Source organism: Copidosoma floridanum, unplaced genomic scaffold (assembly GCF_036245765.1).
Source record: "Copidosoma floridanum isolate Cflo_tuat_1 unplaced genomic scaffold, Cflo_Japanese_pri ptg000001l, whole genome shotgun sequence".
Lineage (NCBI taxonomy): Eukaryota > Metazoa > Arthropoda > Insecta > Hymenoptera > Encyrtidae > Copidosoma > Copidosoma floridanum.
Genome location: NW_028321878.1, coordinates 19,720,631 through 19,744,863, shown reverse-complemented (window position 1 = coordinate 19,744,863; position 24,233 = coordinate 19,720,631). Strand labels below are relative to the sequence as shown.

Genomic DNA, 24,233 nt, shown 5'->3' with positions numbered 1-24,233 from the left:
GTATACGGAGTGCCGTTTAACCCTACTTTGAACTGTTTGTTTATCTCTGAGCATCAGCAGCAGTAGCGCAGCAGCAGCAACAGCTGAAACAAACAGCTCAAAGTAGGGTTAAACGGCACTCCGTATACGTTCAAAACGCTGTTTCAACCTTCATGAACGAATTCATCAAAGGAAAAAAATAACTACGTAACTCTCGTAATGTCAGTAACATGGAATTAACAAACCTTTTAAAGCTCAATATCTTTTTAAGTGCGAAAAAAAAATAAAAACAAGATTCCCCCCATAAGCAAATAGTACCCGTGGCAGCTACCGGTGACATTATACCCCGTTTCTATAAAACTCTGTGTTAAAGTGACAGCTAGCGCCGGTCCCCCCTCAACCTCATGCGCAGAGCCAATACGTACTCTTATCGCGAGCAGTAACCCTGTCTCTTCTCTAATTTGGCAGCAAATCTGTTACCCCTGATACAACTTGGACACACTCGCTCACAATTGGATTTTATACATATCGTGCCGATATTTGAATTTTGATGGTTTTACTATGGATAAAAAATTTTTATTATGAATAATATCACTGCTAATTCACATAAAAGTACATCCAAGGGTACGTATGTGCATATACATCGGTACATATCTCATGTCACAAGGTTTTTGGTGACTTACTTGGTTATTTTTTTCTTGATATGACTAGCTAATGGCAGTGAATCTGGAGGATCATCTTGGGTTATTAAATACCTGGGCCTTATGCTTGATATAATAAAAATATTCTTGCAATTTGCCTAGTCCTTTAGATATTTAAGGATTTCTATACTAATTTTGATTGATGTTGGGATTATGAAGCAATGATCCAAGCAAATACATGTTTATGCAGTTTATTTTCTTCTATTACCCCCTTTTGTCTACAACATCACTACAGTTGTGATTTTAGAACTAAATTTTTTTTTTTAACTTTAGTTTTCAGTGCCCTAAGCTTACACGTGTATAAACACATGAAAGGAGCCTTTCACCTACTCTCTTCTAAGACGCCGACCTCCATGCTTGCCCATTTGTTGTTTCCTTTCATGTATGTGCTTTTTTTATTATTGAAGTTAACATAAGTCTTACTGAATGACAAGACTCTATAAAAAAACGTAGACACCAGGAGCTGCTAACTAGACAAGATGCTTTCTTAAAATTACAGTCTAAAAAATAAGCAAATAAAGAAAAAAAACTGAAGTTGAAAGAATTACAGTACAAAGCAAAGTAAAAAGTTAGTGTGGAATTTTAGGTAGATACAGAAAAGATTTGTTTGATTAAGATTTTCCGAGTAAGTCAAAGTGTCTTTCTCATTTTATTAAGGTGTTCGTAGCATTCGAAGGTACTTGAGAGTTATTAAGGTATTTTTGTTCATTAATGTACGGCAAGTATAACAAATACGAACATACATTTCTGAATAGATTAATCGAATGAATCTGAAAAAATTGTAAGTAACAAAAAAAAAAAAAAGTCTGGTCTATGACTTCAAATTGAAAATTAATTTTTAATAAAATGGTTAAAACAAAGCTTGTTGCTACAAAATAACAAAATATTTATTATTACAAATCAATAGTCTTAAAGTTTGATTGTGAAAAAATTGTGTTTGTTAGTGTTCCTTTTTTATTACAATGTGAATTATAATACTTATTTAGCTATTTTATTCTTTACTGCCGTTTCAAAAACGTTAGTGATACTTTTTTGTTTTTGTTTTGTATAGCATTGCTAAAAGTACTATTAAGCTACGTGTAACAATATTCGTATGTCCTTCAAGATCTCATTTATCCGTGATTTTTTAAATAAAACATTTCATACTTCGTATTTACTTCTTTTATTACAAACATTCTTTAACATTTTTTACGGTATAAAGAAAAAGTTGAATATTAATACATATCAGATTAATTTTTCAGTGAGCATTCATCTTCAAGCAATTCCATCAGCACAAAAATCTTCAGGCTCTGAATAATCTGATGATTGCTCAAGGAGTTGATCATTTTGATACTCCTTGCAAAACTTACCGCATTTTTGTTATCTGTCGAGAATACTTTTCTTCAATGCCATGTTATGTAAAATGACACATGCTCGAATAACTGTAAGCCTTATCATTTCAGGCTTCAGCCTAACATGATAAAGAAGTTGAAATCTGCGAGATGTAGTTCTTATATGCATGTCTATCTACGTATTCTTATACTCACATGATAATGATATTGCACGAAATTACTGTAGGGCTTACCTTTGTTTAAGCAATCCAATGGTGTGCTCAATTTCAACTCTAGCTTTTGATAGAGCCTTGTTAAATCATCGCTCACATCATTTCATATCACCATTATCTTTGTAAGGCAGGTCTGAGCGACAAGGATGGGTAGCATCCTCGAATAAATAACCTCCTGTCAAGTAAAATAGTACTTGTATGAGGTAATTATCAGTCTTAAGTTACTCCATAATTTCTGCCATACTTTTTCTTTCTTTAACCATTTTCCTGTAAAGAGGGAATTTTTTTAAAAACCTTTAAGTCGTAGACACTTTCCAGATATCCGAGCACAAAATCTCAATTCCTAAGATCTTGGTTACATACGAACTGTCCTTGAACGAGAAAGTAGTTTTCGGTTGTAGTAGTTTTGTTGGCTCACCGATGGTCTTTCTATTTTAAAGTTTGTTTCATAAATAATGTCCAAAATGTTTGATAAACTGCATTTGTCTTTGTAATGCCTCTTACATAGAGACATTTCACTTTCTGTGGGCCACTTAATATATCACGAATCATTACTTCCAAGAAAATCAGAAACTTGGGTGATAATTGAATGGTGAGCACTAAAGGATAGGCCAAACCTTTCTGATAGTACTCTATAGCTTTATGCTTGGAGATCCACAAACTACAAAAAAACATATACTTGTTTATAGGGAAACATTTCTGGTTTTTCTGTAAAATGCTATTAGACAATAAGATAAATAAATGTTTCGGTAAACTAATCACTTACTTTTAACAAAACCTTTTTAATAGTCAGATTATGAATATTTCTAAATTAAAAAGTTGACAAAGTCTTTTACAAGCGAAAATGACGAATAAACTCTTTATTACTATACTCTTGTACTATTTTTTCACAAAATTTCTGTATACAAACTCTCTTTTTCAGTACGATTCCTTTATCTTCATCTTCACTGCCAAACTTTTAACGAGAAAAACCAAAAAAATTAAAAATGGCTCATTCTTCCAAAGAGTTATCTGAGCCACTTGATGAAAGTGATTTTGATGACCTCGGTAAAGAAAAGGTTGATGATGATAATTATCATAATCGCATTGTTTTTCTTCGGTGATTCGTAAAACAAGAATCATCCTTTGAAAAGTTTGACAATATACAATAAGTTTTATATTTTTATATGAACTTTATATTTCGTAACATTAATATAATACTAACATTCTTTGGTGTCATAGTGATAGTAGAGCAACATAAAACCTTCCAACTGTACAATAGTGCAATCAAAGCAAAGTGATAGTTTGTTCACTCATGATAATAGGCTCAGCTGAATCTTCTATGGCTATCCACAGGTAGCCAGAGTCATGTGCACTCGGAGAGCTCGGGGCGCTCGGAGCAAGAACGCGTGTTCGGGTTCAAGTTTGATGTACTTCGAGCAGTTCGAGCGCTCTGAGCGCTTCAAACCTGTTAATAGAACAAATCTACTAACCAACTCGAATACATAGCCCTTTATGGACAACAATTAATCTTTTATAAGCGTCTATTTCAACAATAATGTATCTTTAACAACTAAAATAAGTTTTTCCAATTCCAAGTAGCGTATTGATAGTAAAAAAAGATTTTTTTATAATTTAATTTTAAAAAATTAAATTTTTTATATGAAATACATGTAATGTATGAATGAGCACAATAAACATTACTTTACCAACCTCAGGCGTTTTAGGTCCCTCGGGCCACAAAAAATAGCCCCGGAGACGACTGTACTTATACGCCGAAAACTACTAATTTAATGTGCTGACTTAAAAGTACTCCACGAAATAAATTGATATTAGAGAAAAACCGCAATACACACTCACGAAATACAAGTGTGTGAGGAGAAAACAAATTTTTTATCAATACGTTGGTAAATAGGCTTAGTTTTTGGCTCAGAAATATACTTAACATCAAAAGAAATTACATAAGTGGTGTAAGATATATCGTTGTTGAAATAATCACTTGTAGCAGATCATTGTCCATAAAAGGCCATGTATTCCTGTTATAGTTAGTATCGACAGATTTTCTCTTGAGGGTGACGCTATTTCAAATTGCTGCACGATGCGGAGAAAGAGAAGGAGGATTTGCATGAATGAATCGGCAGTTGTTTCAAAGTATTAGTAAATATTTAATATCAGTTTTTTAAACAAATTACTGTCGTTTTGGTCCTTACTTTTGATATTTAAGAAAGCTTGTTGCTTTTTAATAAAAGATTATTTTTGTACTTCTTAGTACTCTACTTAAGGGGGTAGTATCACAATATATAGTCAATGCGTGTTCTGAAATACATTATGTGTTCCAAAATAGACAAGTGAAAGTAAATGTGGCAATGCCGCATGAGGCGAAAACCCTCTGTGTATCTATACGTACAAGTATACATACGTTCAGAGGTTATATTGTGCATCAACATTGAGTTGGTGGTGAAATCTCCGTTGCAACATTTTTACAGATCTTTAAGTACACACTTTCAATTTATTGTAACCAAACAACGGTAAATCTATGGGTGCTGTTCTTGAAATATGATGTTTAAAACTTACTATATTACATTATATTTCAATTTCAGCAAAGTCTGAAGTTTTTTTAAATCGCAATCTGTAAAATACTTTTTTTCCGATAAGACTACGTGTTAAATAGATAATTTATTTCTCGAAAACGGTGAAGCTAGGGTGTCTGAAGCCTTAATATATCATTCTACATATCATTGTTAGCTTCTACAAACTTTTTCAAGGCATTCCTAAATTTTTGGATTTTGTGACACTACCCTTTTGAATGAGAATGTATTTATGAAAATTTTTAAAGTTTATTTTCAAAACAGATACTATACAAGTTATTACTTTCATCCTTTAAATTCTTTGTACCTACATTTAAAAGTATTTGTACTTATATCACATTTTCCTTAATAATCGAAACATGAAATATATTGGGTCACTCATGATGTAATATCTTTTGCATTTTTCGAAGAATGTTATAGATTCTACTCTTGCAGAAATTAAAGTTGTTTTTACATAGTATTGCTACATTTATGAGTCGTCACATGTTAAATTAAGTTTTTACTCAAAATTCTCAGAGAAAACATAAAGTACTCTGTTAAAAAATCACGTATTATACTATTAGACAGCATGACAATAAAAGAAGAACGCATTGAATTGAAAGCAAAATGACATGAAAATCTAATATACTATTACATTTAATAAATAATTCATAAATTTTTTTATGAAAGTTGCGAAATATTCTGCAAACGAATTATTTCAAATATGTAAGAACGATTTTGCTAATATGTGTCATATTAATTTGTCACGAGTCAGGCCTCAATATGTCACAGCAAAAAGCAAAACCAATAATAGGATCAATAACTTTGTAATAATTTATTGAAGCATTATGTGACACTAGATGTTATTGTGAAGATATGCTTAGTAAGTCAGGAAATATAACAACAACACCTTATTTCTTTATTTCTTTTTATCAACACGTATAACATAATACAAGTTTCAGTTTTTACAATGAATATAATAAGTTTTTTAACTCTACAAATGTTTTATACATGTTTTGCTACCAAAGACAACATTTTTATTGTTGACTATTTTAGTTTCAAGAAAGCATCACATGTTGTTGGATTTTCGTGTAATGATGCCGAAGGTTTAGCTTGTGAACAATAATTCTACACTCAAAAATACTTTAAAAATACGCTTTTTTAAAATTTTTGTTATTTAGGAGATAATGATCTTATGAAAAATTTTAGTACTGCTGCAATTTATTCGTCTTTAACCAAACTAACCGCTAATTTTACAATAGATACATTTTTATTTACAAAATACCAAGTATTAGGAGTATTTATAGATTTGCGGTGTTATGACGAAGAAATTAACAAACAATTTCTAATCAAGGTTTGACATTACCATTTTAATATGTACAAAGATTCTTATACTTATAATCTCAATGACAGGAACCTATAAACACATAATGATGTAAAACTAATATCATTCCTATTAAAAACCGTAGTAATCAATTTTTAACTTTCAGGCATCGAAATTTCGTTTTTATGGTGAACAGTATTACTGGTTACTACTCGGAAAAAACTTGAATGAAAGCGTTAATGCATTGAATGATGACGAGTACAGTATATCAACGGATCTTGTTGTGGCAATTGTAAATGAGACGGATGTCGTAATGTACGACATATACAATCATTGCAAATACAGAGGTGGATCGATGAATATTACCCTATTTGGTAGTTGGAACATCAAAAGAAAATTGAATATTACTCTCACTCAAAGTAAGTTTAGTAGGAGATCCAATTTCCATGGCATGAATCTTCGTATGGCAGGACTTGTAAGTTAATGTAAATTGTAAAATAATACGAGAATTATAATTTCACAACCATAAAATGTATATTCTAACGAAGAACTAGTCGTTCTATTTAACAAATTAGAAGATGAGATGAACGAAAGAGGGACTATCGGGACTCTAAAGCGTAGATTATTCTTCTTCTTTCAGATGAACATACAAATATTTAAAGGATCTGTTGTACTTGGGTCTCATAGCAGTTTAGGACTCAAATTCTTAATTTTTATACTTTGAAGCCTGAAATACAACACTTTTCTTTATTATCATATTAGGAATCACAAGAATACTATTTGTTGAATTCACTCATTTTCTATAAAAGTAATAAATACTTTCACTTATTTCAAGAAATTTGGGTCTCTAAATAATACTGCCTAAAAAATACATTATTCAGTTCGATTTTATAAATCTTTATTAATGACACACCATAACAATTTAAATATTTATTAGTCCCGAAATATCTTGACAATTTAAACTTAGATTAAGGTTTTTCAATTTAAGAACATCTCTAAGCCTCAAAATAACAACATGAGCCTAAATCTGGTATATACACGCATACCTAGTTTTTAAAAACCAATAAATGGACTAAAATCAGCTTTTGAAGATCCATATGTTTTTTTTATTTTTAAGTTCATACTGTACAGTTGCATAAAAGATAGATATATAGTTTGCTTCTCAAGTAGCAAATTGTTTACTTGCATTTTGTGGTTGTTTCTTGTGTGACCAGTTAATACAAAAAATCAGTTATATACAGTAAAACGTTTTAACCAAAAAAGTTTTATGTTTCTTAAAGAGACATCCTGTAAACAAAACTAACATAATAAGCTTTTGAATGATTAAAGCTAAAGAAAAACAAAAAAAAATTTCCTTTCCCTCTTTTCTCGTAAAAGCTCCGTAAAATAACGTTAACGGAAGGATCTTTTTGCAATAAAGATGCTATACTGCTATACAAGGAAGAAAGAGAAAAAAAGAGTAGCTCATAAATGAAACAATCAAATAGTCAGAAAATCTGCATGTTAGATTAATTTAAATTAGAAAATACAAACAGTTTATTAAAATAAAAACATACAATATCATTTTAATTTTATAAGTCAAATTTTGTTGTAAGTTTTTTCTCCATCATAAAAACCTTTCCTCAATAACTCGATTGTCTACAATGGCACCTTTTTTAGATAGGTTTTTAAGATTTATAATTTTTCAGCACATTCAAACGTTTACTAGTAGTGAGGAAAAACAAATTATTATCATCTTCTAACTTTAATTCCATGACTGTAATGTATTAAACTGTAACAAATCATATTATGGATAAAATGTCTGAAAAACCATAATTCTCGTATAAAAAAGAAATAAGAGTGACTTTTTGTTTTTACACATAATATTTATTACAGGTGCTGAACCGGCCAAAAGATGTGCCACTAGAAGTTTATTTACAAGATTATGCGTCAAAACAAGATGACAGCATGGCTAAATTCACATACACACTTTGGCTGCATATAGCTGACTTATACAATTTCACGTATGTACGGTAACTAAGTTGTTTGATAATAGAAAGTAGAAACAATAAAAGTTTTATACTAAATTTTTTTGAAGCAAAGACTGTAATTTCATGAGCTACATTTTTACTCTTACTTTGTTTAAGGTTGTTTTTTAATAGTGCGATTTATGTTTAATACAGTTTAATTTAATTTCATTGAAGTGGTCAAGAGTTTTCAATGATAATAGTTTTTTTTGTCTTTCGATAACCAATTACGTTAGTAATTTTAGTAATTAATCAACTGCTGCTACTTAACGTATTTAATTTAAATTAAAAAGAAAATAGAAACAAGTCAATTACGTAACTTGTAAGCAAAATAGTAGTTTTTGTCCCAAGATGTGAGCGTCGTTTTTCTTTCTGAGGGTGCAAAGTTATTTAAATTTGCAAAGCGAGACCCGAGGTCACAAAAACTTTGTGCCCAAGGTAGAAATATGATAATCATCCCCTGGGCTACTTGGCGGCCTGAGAGAACTGCGAAGCACTTGAAATATTTCTTGAAAAAAATAAGTAAACTCAAATATCTATTTATTGCACTACTTACTCAGTCTATTGGTGTCATGTATATTACATACGAGCTCAATTCTTATTGCTTAGATGGCATTGCAGCAACTTTTCGCCAGTCATGATTGCAAACCCATCACGTACTAATCACAAAGCAACAGTTAGGGTGCTAGAGCAAAAATACAAAAAAAAGTAGTCTTTGATAAAACTGAGCTTGAAATTTGTAGAAAAATACGTACAATAATATTCTAAAGTATGTGATCAAAGCGAGGTATAAATGATTTCTTATTATCAAGTCGCGCGGAAGCGCGACGAGGTAAGTTTGAGAAAGCAGACGAAGCCTCGGCGACCGCGCTACTATTTACTTCAGATTTGCATATTCGAATTTTCAAATACTGAAAAATAAGTATTTTTGCCGGTATGCCTGACGTGTTTTGGTTTAATTAAGCCTCTTTAATCCTCGTCCACAACTTTACCAAAAAATATAGGTCAAAAAGTCGTTAGAACAACGAAAACGAGACATGTGTACTTATCTCGAAATGGTCAAAACAAGATTTTTTCAAGCTCAGAGTCCGAGAAATGGTCTTATCGTTAAGTTAGCTGCAAGCCAAATTTTTGCTGTGTATAGTTGGAATAGGCATGTTCTTAAAATCAAAAAGAGCTGCCAACAGTGTGATATTAGCTACAGGTACTTCCTAATTTCACAAATTCACAGTGGATGATAGCATGCAGTGTTTTGGGAGTTCTCAGTGGCTAAGGTGGTAGAGCGCTTGCTTCCCGCCTGAAGGGCTTGGGTTCGAGACTCCGTTCCATCACTTCCTCCTGGGTAACTAGGTGGTGTTTTTAATATGAACTAATCACTAGGATATCATATACATAGGCTACTGGTATATAGCATTTCATCGTGGCATGGAAATATGCAGTTTATATATAGGAAGACGCAACGATGCCTCAGAAGGGGGAGGTGATAAATATGACTCTCTCATAGTACAATCATCCCCTAAATGATCAATAATACAAATAATGCGATACATGTAGCAAATCAAGGTCAAATGTATATGTGCGCACTTATAAGCATGTAAAATGTATCCAGCCATTTAAATAACAACTGACATTCTAAATTAAAATTTGAAATAAATTAATTACTAGTAATAAATTTTATTATTTTTTTAGTATACTTTTTTTGGCAATTTAAAATGAATCGTGTAACATAGCTGTAACAGTATCAACATAATCTGATCGATTAGATTGGAAACTCTAATAATTTCCCAGAGTGCCCTAAATAATACGCTGTAAACCTAAGCCTTATTTGATTTAGCGATTTGGATAGTTAATAATTATACATTAATCATCAATTTTTTAAGTACCAGTAAAATAGAAAGTGAATCAATAAAAACTTTTAGTAACTTAGATACCACTTTTACGATTTCCGTACGTATTTTCGTGATAAATAATTTTTTACTGTGAGAAAACCTCAGGTATTAAATAACTGTAATTTATAATATTTGGATTTTATCATTATATAAAAAAAATAATTACTAAAGGTAGTCGATTAAATGACAAATTCAGGATTTTTGATGTTTATAATTACTAAGTATTTTATCTGAAAAATTTATTGGAAGAAGTAGTTGAATTTATGTCGTAAGCTAAATTGCTAAGAATAATATGATAAAGTAGTTAAATAAAAAAGAGAAAAAGAAAAGAGCATCTTAGATAAAAATCGTGAAACTGTATTTTTTAAGAAAATTTATTTTATTTGGTGAATTAAGAAACTGTTTCTAAAAATTAACTGCATTAAAATATACTTGAAACATCTTTAAATGAGCAAATTTTAGTAGAAATTTAGTGGGACTGTCGTAGATCACCGTAGCTATGTTTTACATACTTTGTTTCTACCCAGTACTTTCTAATATAAGCAACATTTAATGTTATTAAGTTTTTAAAATTAAGCATTTAAAAATGTTATTTTCTTGAAAAGTTATGATATCCCCTTGAAAATAGTTTTTACAAACCTTAAATGTTAGGTAAGTTTGATGTATTGAGTTCATCTTTCGTTAGGAATTTCTGAACCTATATACACACTGGTAGTGAATAGTATTCTTCCTAATGAATCTGCAGCCTTAACAAGTTCTGAAATCAAGATATAAAAACTGTCAAGTTTTTCTTTGCGCAGCATACATTTTGTATGACATTCGTAGTATAATACTGTTTAGTACTCGTACTTTAACAAAATCAAACTAAGTAATATTGACTTTTGACTGGTATTTCATACAAACCTCACATCAAATACAATTATGCCTTGCTATGTAGAAAGTATATAAAAATGTTAGGGCAAAAGGCAATATTACTTAGTTTGATTTTGTTAAAGTACGAGTACTAAACAGTATTATACTACGAATGTCATACAAAATGTATGCTGCGCAAAAAAAAAACTCGACCGTTTTTATATCTTGATTTCAGAACTTGTTAAGGCTACAGATTCATTAGGAAGAATACTATTCACTGCTAGTGTGTATATAGGTTCAGAAATTCCTTACGAAATATGAACTCAATACATCAAACTTACCTAACATTTAAGGTTTGTAAAAAACTATTTGTAAGGGGTTGTAAAATAACTTTAAAATCGATTTTTTTTCGTTCTTATTAAATATTGGAAAGAGTATTAATTTTAGAGCCAAATGTTAAACATTAAAGTTATTCATCTCATTATTCTTCATGAGAGCCAGTAAAAGGTAGAAATGAATGTTAAATCACTGACCAGTATTTATTTATAAGGCACGCGAGCGTACTGCAAACTCAGATATCTTTCTGTTCGTCCACTGTACATACGATAAAGTCGTATAGTTTTTTTATGTGTTATTTAGTTAATAAAGATAACCCTGATGATGCTGACAAACATGGACAGCGAAACGTCACCATATTGATAAATCTGTATCCATATATTTATTTGATACTTAGGTTATCCTTGATTGAACCTTATATTTAATGCAGCATAAGAGCTGAGCTATTACAAAAATTAGAAATTTTTATTTTTAATTATTAAAACAATCGAGAATGACGAAAAAGTTTTACAAAGTGTGAGAATACACGTAACAATAGTCGAAATTGAAAAAAAATTTAATATTTTACAGACATTAGAATACTAAATTTTGAGCGCCAGGTCTGATCCCTAATTTTAAAATGATGACGTATTAAAAAATTATTAATTTGAAATTGAAACTGTCTATAAAGTGTGTCACTCGAATTGAATCGATATCTGAATTTTTGAAATCAGTAGGCTGTAAAAATATCTTTAATTGCTTAAAAAATTAAACTTTTTAAAAAACGTAAAGAAAAGTTAATCGCAAAAATAACAGACGGTATTTCTGCTCAGACACTTACATCCTAAAATTTATTTGATTGCCCTTATTTTTACATCAATTTAAAAATGAAAAATAGTTACTGTAAGACTATAACATAATCAATTTTACTAGAAAAAAATCTAAATATCTAATATCTAAAAAAATCTAACAAATTTTCTAAAATAAGTAACATTTAGGAGATAAGAGTCTGCGATGGCATTATTTGGGTGCGTAAATCACATTTTTAAAATATAACTAAAAAATGAACTGGGAAAGCGTAAAGATTGTCTTCGAAAGAGTTAATACATCGTTAAGTTTAAAGTCTATGTTAAATTTCATGAATGTTATGATGATATGTATAAATACTCCTCACGTATCATAACTTTTTCATTTTACTTTAATTAGCGAAGAAGTAGTAGTTTACAATGATTATAACACGTTTTTCATTGGATCATACTTTTAAATTGGAGTGTTCTAAAAATGTTTTAATAATAAATTCTTTCAATTTTTACTTAAAGCTAAAGGCTTTACAACGTAGTTAGGAAAAAGGTAGACCGTATATAAAAACTAAAAATCTTAGAGATTGTTGGTTGGGGAATTCAAAGGATCTCCATTTTTTAATTCTACATAATATTATGTTAGCAAATTATAAATACGTATAAAAAATGTCAAATTTTTTATTCTGAATATTTAAAGTCTTCTTAGTTTTTTTCTTGAAGAGGAACAGTAGAAAACATTAATTTGTCTAGAGTTTTTTTTTTATTTACGACTCATTTTTCAAAAATGTAATTGCGGGTTTTTGTTTTTTCATTAATGTCTTTTGCGGTTACACACTGTTACTAAATTTTTAAAAATAGTTGTAACTTTAATCAGCTACAAAATCAAGGAAAGTTCTGTAACAGGCAAATAGTATACAAAGTTATCATAGTTTACCTTCAAAACAGTGTAGATAGATCGTGTAGTTAATCAGATTTAAAAACTAATGTTAAACAAGTAAGAGTAAAAGACCTGAGCTCATCATTTCAATAATTTTATACTATTGATATGTATCGAGATGTATTAAGCAATTTCTAATATTAAAATAACTCCTGAAATACATCAATTTTTCCAAAGAATTCAAGCACAAGAGCTGACTGTGTGGAAACCCACTAACAGAAATGGTCCCATGATAAAGATGCTTCTTGAAAGATCTGCTGAATTAGGTGGAAGTACTGGTATTCCTACTCCAGAAAGATTATCAATCATGACACCGATTCCTACTTGGCCTCTTCGGTAATAAACATTTGGATGGAAAAAAAATGCTAGTATACTAGAAAACTGTACACTGTCATGATTCCAAGTAGATAAGAGTCACATTAGAAATTAGAATAATTGATATACATCGTATTTAAAACTGTAGTCTCAGTGTTTTGATGAGTTGGGCGTTAAAAGCACAACATTTAATTTCGCTTGTAACAAAAATCAAATTCAGTGCTTTTGTAACATTTATTTATAATATTATTTTAATCGGTAACTTATTTTACTACAAGTAAAGAGTGTGAGCGATATAAAAATTTTTTAGAAAGAAATTTATCTTTCTTTGATGACCTACCAGTGATAAAAGTTTTTTTTACTTGATTTTTTTTGAAATTACAATGTGTACCAGTATAAGAATTTTTTTTTTCTCTTTTAGAACTTGCTTCATGTTCCGTACAACGCAAGCGAAGCACATTAAAGTGAATCATTTTTTAAGACCATTAGCCACAGCTACTTGGTACTTAACTATAGTCTTGATAATAGTTACAATATCAGTATTTTCTTGTGTTTTAACAACGGAATACATTAGTGACAAATTTGAACGTTATTCTGTATCATTTCTATTTACAATTGGAAGTGTGTGTCAACAGGGTACGTAACTTTTTTTGAGAAAATACATGGAAATTGTGAGTACGTAAAGACTCAATGAATAATAATATTATATTTTTCGTTTAGGCTCCGATCTACAAATTACGCAGGCCTCCAGTAGAATAGCATTTCTACAAACTATGATCTTTAGCCTTCTCATTTATAATTATTATTCAGCAAGTGTAGTATCAGCACGATTGAGTGAGCCTTTAGAAAAAATTAATGATTCATTAAACGAGTTGGCAAAAACTAGTTTGAAATTTGGTGCTGAACCAAGTCTTTATTTCAATTTTTTTATTAAGGTTCATAATTTGATATTTAGTAAGGAATAATGTATTTACAAACTGAGTATTCAATTGCTTGTATTGTTTGTATGTTAGAGATCAGACTGGGAAGCACAGCAGTTTTATTACAAACAGTGGGTCAATGTACCAGAAGATGAGAAATTTTTGCCAGCTCACGTCGGTATAAGACGAATTTTGCAAGGAGATTTTGCTTATCATATAGATGTTAATGTAGCTTACCCCATGATCGAAAGACTGTTTGATAATCAACAGACTTGTCAATTAACGATGGTATATCTTGTACGACCACTTGATTCGTCTATATTCATGGCTTCAAACAATTCATTTGTAGAACTAGCTAAAGTTGGGTAAGGAATCGTTATATATTTACTAAGTTTATAAAAAGCTTCATATCGATAATTTCTCTATTGCTTCCAGTCTTGCAAAAATTAGAGAAACAGGGCTTAGAATAAGACAAGTACACAGATGGGCTGCAAGAACACCAGAATGTAGAAGCGATATACTTGTTATGGACCCTATAAATATATACGAAGCTGCACCTGCTTTTTTACTCTATTTATTTGGAATCATGTTAGGAGTAATGATTTGTATTATCGAAAAATTAATGTACTGCATAAAATATCACAACCATGGATTGAAACAGAAATTTAAAAACTTTTATTATCGAATCTGTATGTTTATCAAAAAAAAATAAATTTCTAATGTAATATACTTCACACTCTTTATACTTACAAGATATATTATACAAAAACAATTAGTAAAAGGGCTTTTTCAAAAAGTAGGTAAGTCTTGGACTCGTTTTATTTAAACAATTCTTTAGTGAACATTGCCTTTTTAGTCGTTACAACTATTAATCACAAAACATATAAGTGTAAGTTGGGTGCCGAAGCTTGCAAATGACGCTATCAATGTGTATATACATATATTTGTCGAGTAACCTCGAAACTGTTTTCATCAGCAAGTTTTCCCTCTTAACTGTCATTTGTCGTCTGTACATTTTGGCACCCGAGCTTCATTTTTTGACGCTGTACTAGAGGCGCTTCGTGCTGTGCACCCAGCGATTATTAGATCATTCAATAATACTTGAATATTAATCTGCTCTACTACATCGTCATAATTAATTGTGTAGTATTGCACTATTGTTTAATCTATTTTAAAGCATTGTAAAACGTAAATAATTTTTCAGTCATTCCAGTACAGAAAAACTGTTCATTTGTGCTTGATGTAAATGCGCTGGGAGTAGTTTGCAACAAGTGAACAAATTTTACGAACAAAAAAAAATTCCATCTATTAATAGCATACAAATACAATAATAAATAAGTAAAAATACGCTGTCGAGCTTGGTAGATTTTTTTTTGGAACTATACGTTTCCCCAAAGTATGCGTTCAAATCGTCGTGGTAGCAACGACGTAGAAAATGAGTTTTTTTATTTCCTTAACCGATTTAATGGATTATGTGGGTGAAGGTTCACGCAAATACGTGGAAGGTGAAAATGTGGCCAACGCCAACCACATTTTTTACTGTGCTATCGAGGCACAATCGTCCAAAGAAGTAAAATTAGTACGTTTGTGTTTGAAGTCCACTGAATTGTTTGGAAACTCATCAGGAGCCGTACCATATAACTTTTTTTAGCTTCGCGGGCCTATGTTACATAGGCCGATGTACAGAAAAATAGTTATATGGTTATGGTACGGCCCCTGTACTACCGCGACGATTTGAACGCATACTTTGGGGAAACATATAGTTCCAAATCGAACCCTCAGGGCGGCGCTACTAGTTGCTTAACACTTCGAATACAGTTTTTTCTATTAACACGCTTACTTTTTATGAATAAAAATAATAGTACGTGACATTTCAAGTTCAACTCGCTTAGGGTACTGTAAGAATGTAAAAAAAGAATATTTTTTAAGGGGCGTGGAGAAGAAATTTTTACAAGATACCCCCAGTTAGGAACCAGAGATAGTTTCGGATCCACATGTATGTAAGAAATTAATAAAGAATTATAGTACTTCTGTATACACTATTATGTCCACGGAATAATTTTGCGTTAAAGAACAAATGTTGACACCATGATGAATAATTTTGTTGTTTTTCACATTAGTTAAAAATTAATTTTTACTCATAATTACGTATTAAAATACATAAAAAACATATATTTCTGTATCTGTTGAAGACAAGACCTTCAAACTGATGCCAAAATTTTTTTTTTATTGCAAAACTTTCTTTCTATAACATATTATAAGCTATCTTATGTAGTTTTAAACATAAATTGACTTGAATGGAAAAACTAAAATTCTTCTATGCCAGCGAATAGCACGATAGGCATCAATAATGACCAGTAAATTAATTGTTCAAATGGATCCAACCAATGTTTTTTTAAATGTATTTTGATCTCAAGAAACTGCAGTTAAAGAATAAATTAGTTTTAAATGATTAAAAGTACTATTTTCAAAAAATTTTCGTACAAAGAAAAATGTTAAAGTAAATTTTTTTGCAAAAACATCCTATTTAATTTTGTTAGTTAAATAAATGAAATAATATCTTATAAAGATTAATCATTACAGAGTATATGCAGACCTTTACTTTAAATGACAGTAATCTAGGATTAATTAAATCATGAAAAACAATATGAAAAACTAATAATTTTCATGCTGCTAAGGTTCTTAAATACTCTACAAACATTCTCGAACATATTCCCAAAGCTTTTAAGACTATTATTTTATTATAACCCCTTGTTTTCCAACCTTGTTTTGGGCTCTCTGAAGCTATGAAAAAGTGTATGAGGAAATCCTCAAAAAATATCCCGTATTTGTCCCCCATTGTAGTAAAAAAAATTGTTTTGAAGCACACCTTCGAAGTAGAACTCACTTTACTCTTAATACCATGTACTTACTGTGAGGAAAAAATTTTGAACACGAGGTTCAGTGAGGGTGATACCCTTTTTCCGCGATTTACAGGTTAAAATTATATCTATATGTGCGGTATTTTATAGAGGGTGTCACCCTCACTGAACCTCATGTTCAAAATTTTTTCCTTATAGAACATGGTATTACGAGTAAAATGAGCGCTATCTTGAAAATGTGCCTCAAAAAAAAATTTTTTATTTAAATGGGGGACAAAAACGGGATATTTTTTATGGACTTCCTCATATCCTTTTTCGTAGCGTCAAAGAACCCAAAACACAGTTGAAAAACAGGGGTTACAATAAAATAATAGTCTAAAAAGCTTTGAAAATATATTCAAGGATGTTTAAAAAGTATTTAAGAACCTTAGAAACATGAAAATTGTTGTTTCTTTATATCGTTTTTCATGGATGAAAATAGCCATTTTCCCATTTTCAAACTTCAATAATTAATATCTTTGAAAGTTTTAACTTTAGAGAAAAGTTGCTAGAGACTTTTTGTTTGTAGTCCAAAGATTAAAAGAAATTTTTTCGAGTAAAAACAAACAACTTTCAAAATTTGTTTAAAAAAATTGTTTAAATAATTTTGGACCAACTTTTACTCCTGGCATCATACAAATTCGATTTTAGGGGATCATTTTGCATTAGTGAAAGCAAAAAACCGAGTATAAATATTTTGGCTGACGGATGCCAAGTTATTTTCCCCTCTATATTTGTTTCTCTTCTACTGCTATCAAAGAGCTGCCGAAGTGACCCTTCTCTTCCCTCCGCTGCCACCAGGCGTACTGCTCAAACTAAGCATTTGATCATCAATGTATCATTGTTTTTTAATTATTAGCCAGCTGTTTACAAAACCTTCATTTTTATTTAAAGAAATATTAGTATAAAACTGCAAGTTTCACAAATAAAGGTCAATAGACTAAGGTACATGGATAAAAATAACAAAAAAAAATCTTGTTTACGAAAGTTTGTACAGCAACTTTTTTTTAAATCTTAGTATTCTTAATCCTTATAAAGGTATAAAAAGTAATAATTTACGTTAAGAACTTGTGGTCTAAAAAAATTAATTGTAGGATTTTATACGTGTATCAAAAACTAGTATAGCTAATAAAAATGATATAAAATCGGTAACAATCAAAATTTTTCAAACTTTCAATGAAAATATAAAACTTAAAAGAATTTCTGAGCTCAGATTGGCTAATGTAATTGTTTTAAGAATGGAACAGCACAATTTGCAGTTAAAGTAAGAAAATTTTAGTGTAAATTGCTCGAAAAGTTTAAAATCAATTTTGTTCAAATTTCGCATTGTCACATAAGCAATAATTTTTGAGAATTTCTAGTACATAAGTACAATGGTTCCAAGACATATGTAATGTCAAAACACAGCAATTTTGCAGTTAAAGCTATTTTTCAACATACCAAATATAAAAGCAAACAATTAGGACTGCCCAAGGAGACAAATTTAGCTAGAAGCCACTAAAATTGGATGACGATATATTTGTTGGAAAACATGTTGAGTTTTCAAACCATCAACTGGTAATGCGATAAAAAGATATGATGTAAGGAACAAATAGAAATTTCAAAACGAAAGAATTCACTTAAGATATTTTAGGAAAAGTATAAAGGCAAATAAATATCAGAAGTTCGAAAACTGGAAAACGAATTTTTTTTGTTTCTCACAAAGAGCAGAACTAAAAAAATATGTAAAATGTAGATAATATCACTTTATCACTTTATTAAGCAGGTGATTAAAGACAAAAAAATTTACTACGTAAAAATCATTTTTATACCTTATTGCACAGTATCTAACGCGTTATAAGCTGCCACTTAACAAATATATACATAAGTTAACAAAAAATGCATTATATGTGGGGAAACTTATGGCGATAAGGTACTATTTACACTTTATCTCAAACTGACACTGTGGCTCGGAGGTACAGATGCAGTTCCACTTGAGATTTCATAATATATAACTAACAAAAATCTAATAAGTTTATTTTAATTATATTTCTGTTATTTAAACGTCTTGAGTATTCAAACAAAAAAATAAAAAAAATAAAATTACTGTAAGTGTATGAATCATAAAAATCATTACAATGAAACACAACCAACTTTTATGTAATAAGAGCGAATCCGCAAATTATTGCAAAAAGTCTTGTAATATTTGCAACTGTTTATAAATGTATATCTCATCATTATAATTCAGCACAATACTCTTTATTTTAATATAATACAGCTTTTTAACTGCATCATGAGCGGTTATTTGAAGTTGTCCAAAACTCATTGATAGATAATGGTATCCCTCTCAAAAATATGTAAGGAAACTTATTTCCTTAATCTTGGTTTGTATTTTTCCGCGCCTCTACCCCGACCGATATAATAGTAAACTAGTTATACGGTGCAGGGAGGAAGAAGAAGAGAGGTGAAAAATGCCAAGTCATTGTGAGTTCAATAGCGTAAAATTTTGATATGGTAAACATACTTTACTTTCATAAAAAGATTAAACAAATAGAGTAAAGAATAAACTTTGAATGTAGTTTATTTGTTTTTGCAGGTTTGTACATAATTAAATATAGTTTGAATGTTATAAAATGTAAATAAATCTCCTCTTTGTTTTTGCAGAGAAACAATTCTTGTTTATTTATTCTCAACCTTTAGTAATGAGGTTACATGATAGTAACATTGTAAATATTTAAAAAGTTTGTACCGATAGATGTTCTTCTATGACTAGAAAAAAATCTGGTTGATAAGTATGAATGGAGGAAATAATTCCTAATTTAATTAATATTATGTGCCCAGTACACAAGCCCTCTAAGCATGTAATGCTTATGCCAACTAGATGAAATTAAATTATTATTTGAGAAAATATATACCACGGATAATACATCAAAAAACAAACATGATTTGAGCAACACATAAACAAAGTTTGAAATTCCCTTACATAGTATATTTTGATGAGTGAAAGTGAGATGGCTGCAACTGGAAGCATGTGTTATCCATATTTTGAAGCAGTGGTCGGTTATTTTGGATTTATCCCAAGAGCTTGCTGCAAAAAAGGGAAAATTAAATAAGAAAGTTTTTGGTTTAATAAATAAGTGAGAAATTGAATGTTACCCTTTGATGATGTAACAGGTCCTTAAAAAATACTTTGGATAGTAATGTACATTCAGACTCCTTCGTTTGGATTCCATGTAGAAAATTCTTTTAGATTGCGCAAAAACAAGCGATGTCTGGTTAGTACGGCCATTTCCATAGAAGTCCGTATGAGGTCGTCATTAGATTGGGTTATTGGGATATTGGGATAAAAAATCCCATACATCGCCGTCAATCCGTAACTGTTCATCAGCCCATGGCTGTCTGTGAAGGTTTGCAGAGGGAGACAAAAAATCTACGTACATCACCGTCAGCCCACATATGTCCGTCAGCCCGTAACTGTCCGTTAGCCCGTAGCTGTCCATCAGATCAACATGCTGCTGCTCAACCCCACTGTACTCCCTGCGCCTCTTTCTATGTACAGCCAACAATTCAATCCAAATATAATGCTATCAACAGGATCCACTCTTACCACTGCTCAAGACCCAAAAACTGAATTCTAAGAACTGTTCAATTCTCAACCATCTATTCATACCCCATTTTTCACAAACGGCTCTAAAACAAATCTGAACTTCCATACTGGCCTTAAATTCTACTGCTCCCTCCCATCAACCACATCTTCAAAAGTCGCACTCCCCTCATGCGTTCATTTTTACTGCAGAAGCCCTTGATATCTACCTAACTCTAGTACATAAAAGAATAAACTAATACATAATAGAAAGCAATATAAGTCATTCAATAATCTTCCCGAACTCGCTTAGCTCTTTAGAATCCATAGCTAACACCTCTCCCCTCAACTGAACACACCAAAATTGATCAGCAGAATCAAGAAAGCCATACTTGAATTTAGCTTGGCCAACAAATCTGTCATCCTCGCCTAGATCCCAAATCATAAGAGCATACCAGAGAACGGAAAAATATATCTGCTCTCAAAAGCCGCAATATCCAGCAGCGTACACATCAATTACCCTCTCTCTTACACTGACATGCAAGCTTTATTCAACTTTGAAATATCCCTGAAACTTGCACAAATAATTAAGGAAGACGAATCTGGCAAAAGTCTCTTCTACTTCATCATATGCTTTAAAACCTCCTCCAAACCTTGGTTCCACTCCTTTTCACAAACAAGAGACCAAGTCACCTTATTTAGTAAAATGCGCTTCAATCACCACAACCTTGTATTTACCCTTAACCACAAGAACTTAATCACTGATCTCCTTTGTCAATGCGGCAACGACGTAGAGGATCTCAATCACGTCTTCTGGTCATGTAAACGTTTAACATGCAGCAAAGCACTCTTCTGAAAGCTCTTTTCAAATTTAAACTCGCCAACTATTCTCAATCAACTCTTTTTTCTCCACTCTCTCCACTAAACTCATAAATGTCCTACACAACTTCCTACGCTACTGCGGTATCTTTCTCTAAACATTACTATCTATTTCTAATAGCCATCTTCATCTCATTGCACTACTCATATCTGCCCTATAACCTTTTATGTCTACACTCCTACCCTCTCAATACTCATCCTCTACGCCGTATTGTAGTAAGCAAGTAGATAAAATTTTTTGTTAATGGCCGTTTGGATCACGCTGCTACTACAAAAATAGTTTTACTGAAGCCACTAAGCTCTTGCAAAAAAAAGAAAAAGAATCCCAAGGTGTGTACAGATGGATACGTGATATACGGAGCACTCCAAGCACCTTAGTCGAATAAAGCTTATTGTATTTTAATCACAGCAGTCGTCTGCAATCTGTTAGTTGTTGGCTTTGACAGACATAAAACAATCTATCTGATCAGTTAGTTCACAAGATAATTGATACTGGTTGATTTTTGTAAGTTCGAACTGGAATTCAGAGCCTTACTCGCAGATAATTCATATCCTATTTAAAATCAGTTGATGAAATTTCAACTAAGGAAATTGGTATGTGTTTCTTAAGAACATTTTATGAATCCTTCATTTTTTTAAGGATACGGGCAAATGCATAATTAGAAATTATAATAAAATAAATAGTAACAGTAAAAATGTGATAAAAATATTTTGTGCTTTATCAATAAAATGAAAACAATAGTTTTGCTCAATATTTACACAATAATCTCCATTCCAAATAATGTTACAGCACAGAAATATCTTACTTAATTAACATGAACAATTACTACTAGTTGAAATTTTACTACTAGTTTTATCAGTTACTATTCTTTAAATTGTAGCTCCAGCATATCTACTTAGTGAGGTAAAAAATTTTCAGCTTCGAATCATATTATTTTCTAAATGTTACATTTGTTTCTAGCGAGTGCCTTGATTTTCCAGAAATTGTTGCTTGAATTAAAAAAATAACGTTCTGTTTTTCAGATTCAATGTCCATGGATTTTTGCGTTACTGAAATGGAAACATTCTTGTTGCAGTTCTAGGCACTACATAGATTGTTTAGTATGAAATTGCCTAATAATTTTCTGATTCTGTTGTGCCTTTTTGGATCTGTCAGTTTTTCAATACAACTTATAGATGATACAAAGTTTAAATCTTGTAGCTTTAAAATCACTGTATCAACAGCACTTATACTGTGATTATCTTCAACTGCAATATCAATAAACAAATTGGAAGGCCATTTCTTAATTATTTGCAGTAAAATATATAATTTTTGTAAAAATTTATTCCCACATGTACAGAAAGCAGCATTTGAAAAATGATCAATCAATTCGTTAGTTTTCATGTTCTGTAACTGTTTTTGACTGCTTACTACATGTACTTTTTGTCTCAATGTCACATTAACTGTACCCCGTAAAATACTCTGATTCTGATAAAATATTCTATGGTTGTTTTTACAATCATTTGTAATCTATCTCTCATTGACTATAAATTCATTAAACAACGGGAGTTTCAAAATTTGGGATACTACTAACAATGGTCTACATAGAAAGTTGTATAATTTGCGAATCTGACAATTACGCGTCGTAGCTGTATTAATTTAATGAGATTCTGGTGTACAAAAACCATCAATGGTTTTATTAAAACTTGAAAAGTTTTTGCGTTGTAATTTTTGTGTACTATCTTAAATAGTTTGTTCATTACAAAATGATAATAGTCTTTTTCAACCATAGAAAACGAATCTATCGGTAAGGTATGCCCAAAATTACTATTAGAAGTTTCACTTGATTATCATGGAATTTTTCCGAGTCAAAAAAATTTTGTATGAGCTCAAGTGAACTGAGCAGAATTCCTACGAAGTTTTTGAGTTTTTGATTTAAACCTTCGCATCTGTTGTTGGTTTTATTTAAGAAAGTTTTCAAGACTCAGATATTTTATCACCAAGGTTATGCAAAGGTCTCTTGTCACCACAACCCACTGCATTTGCCAACAAACTGATAGACTGTATAATAGAGATAATCCCCTTGCTTACAGAACTTACTTTCGGAAATGCATCATGATTGATTACTACGTGACCGTGGCTCGTATCTAAGGCTGCGGCCCTATAGCGCCAGTGCCACTGTAAAATGCGGTTAAGCAAATTTTTAATATTTTCATAGTGTAGGTGTAGCTGTACAGTGTGTAAGGGTTTAAAAAAGATATTTATTAAATTTAGTTAGTAACTAAGTACACCATATCACCTAACAGTAGTATGCAGTGTTTAAATTAAATTTAGTTTATTGGCCTTGTACTGTTTACATTCGTCAGAGTTAGTAGTGCATAAGTGTGAAGTCCTACAGTATCGAACGTCATCTAACCAAAAATAACAGCAACAGACACAACAATGAAGAAACTCCTGATTCTAGAGTTTATTTTTTGTTGAGCACTGCGAGCTGGTAACAGTAAAGAAGCACGCGTGAAAGAGAAAAACTAAATTCTCTGAGTTGCATACTCTTCGGCTTCTGACTCGGGTTGTAACTTCAACAAACTTTCATCATAAGTGAAAGGTAAATTAGCAACAAAAAAATCTCACTCATATTACTTGGTGTGTATTATTTATAAGTATAAGAAAAATAACGTCTTTGAACTTACTTATACTTTTTCTACGTGTATGTATGTATACCAGCAGCAGGTTCCCTGTCTCGGCTTTGCCTGATACTAAATGAGCTGTTTGTTAAAACTATAAA

General features: G+C 31.0%; 1 protein-coding gene across 1 annotated transcript; it reads left to right on the top strand.

Moving 5' to 3' along the window:
* The first annotated feature begins 3,209 nt into the window (after positions 1-3,209).
* On the top strand, positions 3,210-22,550 carry LOC111643068 (ionotropic receptor 75a-like). The gene is made up of 9 exons (XM_089593156.1): positions 3,210-3,281; positions 6,260-6,568; positions 7,969-8,096; positions 13,070-13,228; positions 13,629-13,843; positions 13,928-14,142; positions 14,221-14,492; positions 14,563-14,816; positions 22,492-22,550. The coding sequence occupies exons 1-9, from the start codon at positions 3,210-3,212 to the stop codon at positions 22,548-22,550; spliced, it is 1,683 nt and encodes a 560-aa protein (XP_089449282.1).
* Positions 22,551-24,233: the final 1,683 nt, after the last annotated feature.

What these genes read in the sequence shown, in the direction of transcription:
- LOC111643068 (XM_089593156.1), top strand. Translation starts at nt 3,210, where the DNA reads ATGGCTCATTCTTCCAAAGAGTTATCTGAGCCACTTGATGAAAGTGAT. An exon ending in ATTCCTACTTGGCCTCTTCG is followed by an intron (nt 13,229 to 13,628) that starts GTAATAAACATT and finishes TTTCTCTTTTAG; the next exon opens with AACTTGCTTCATGTTCCGTA. An exon ending in AAACTTTTATTATCGAATCT is followed by an intron (nt 14,817 to 22,491) that starts GTATGTTTATCA and finishes TCTGTTTTTCAG; the next exon opens with ATTCAATGTCCATGGATTTT.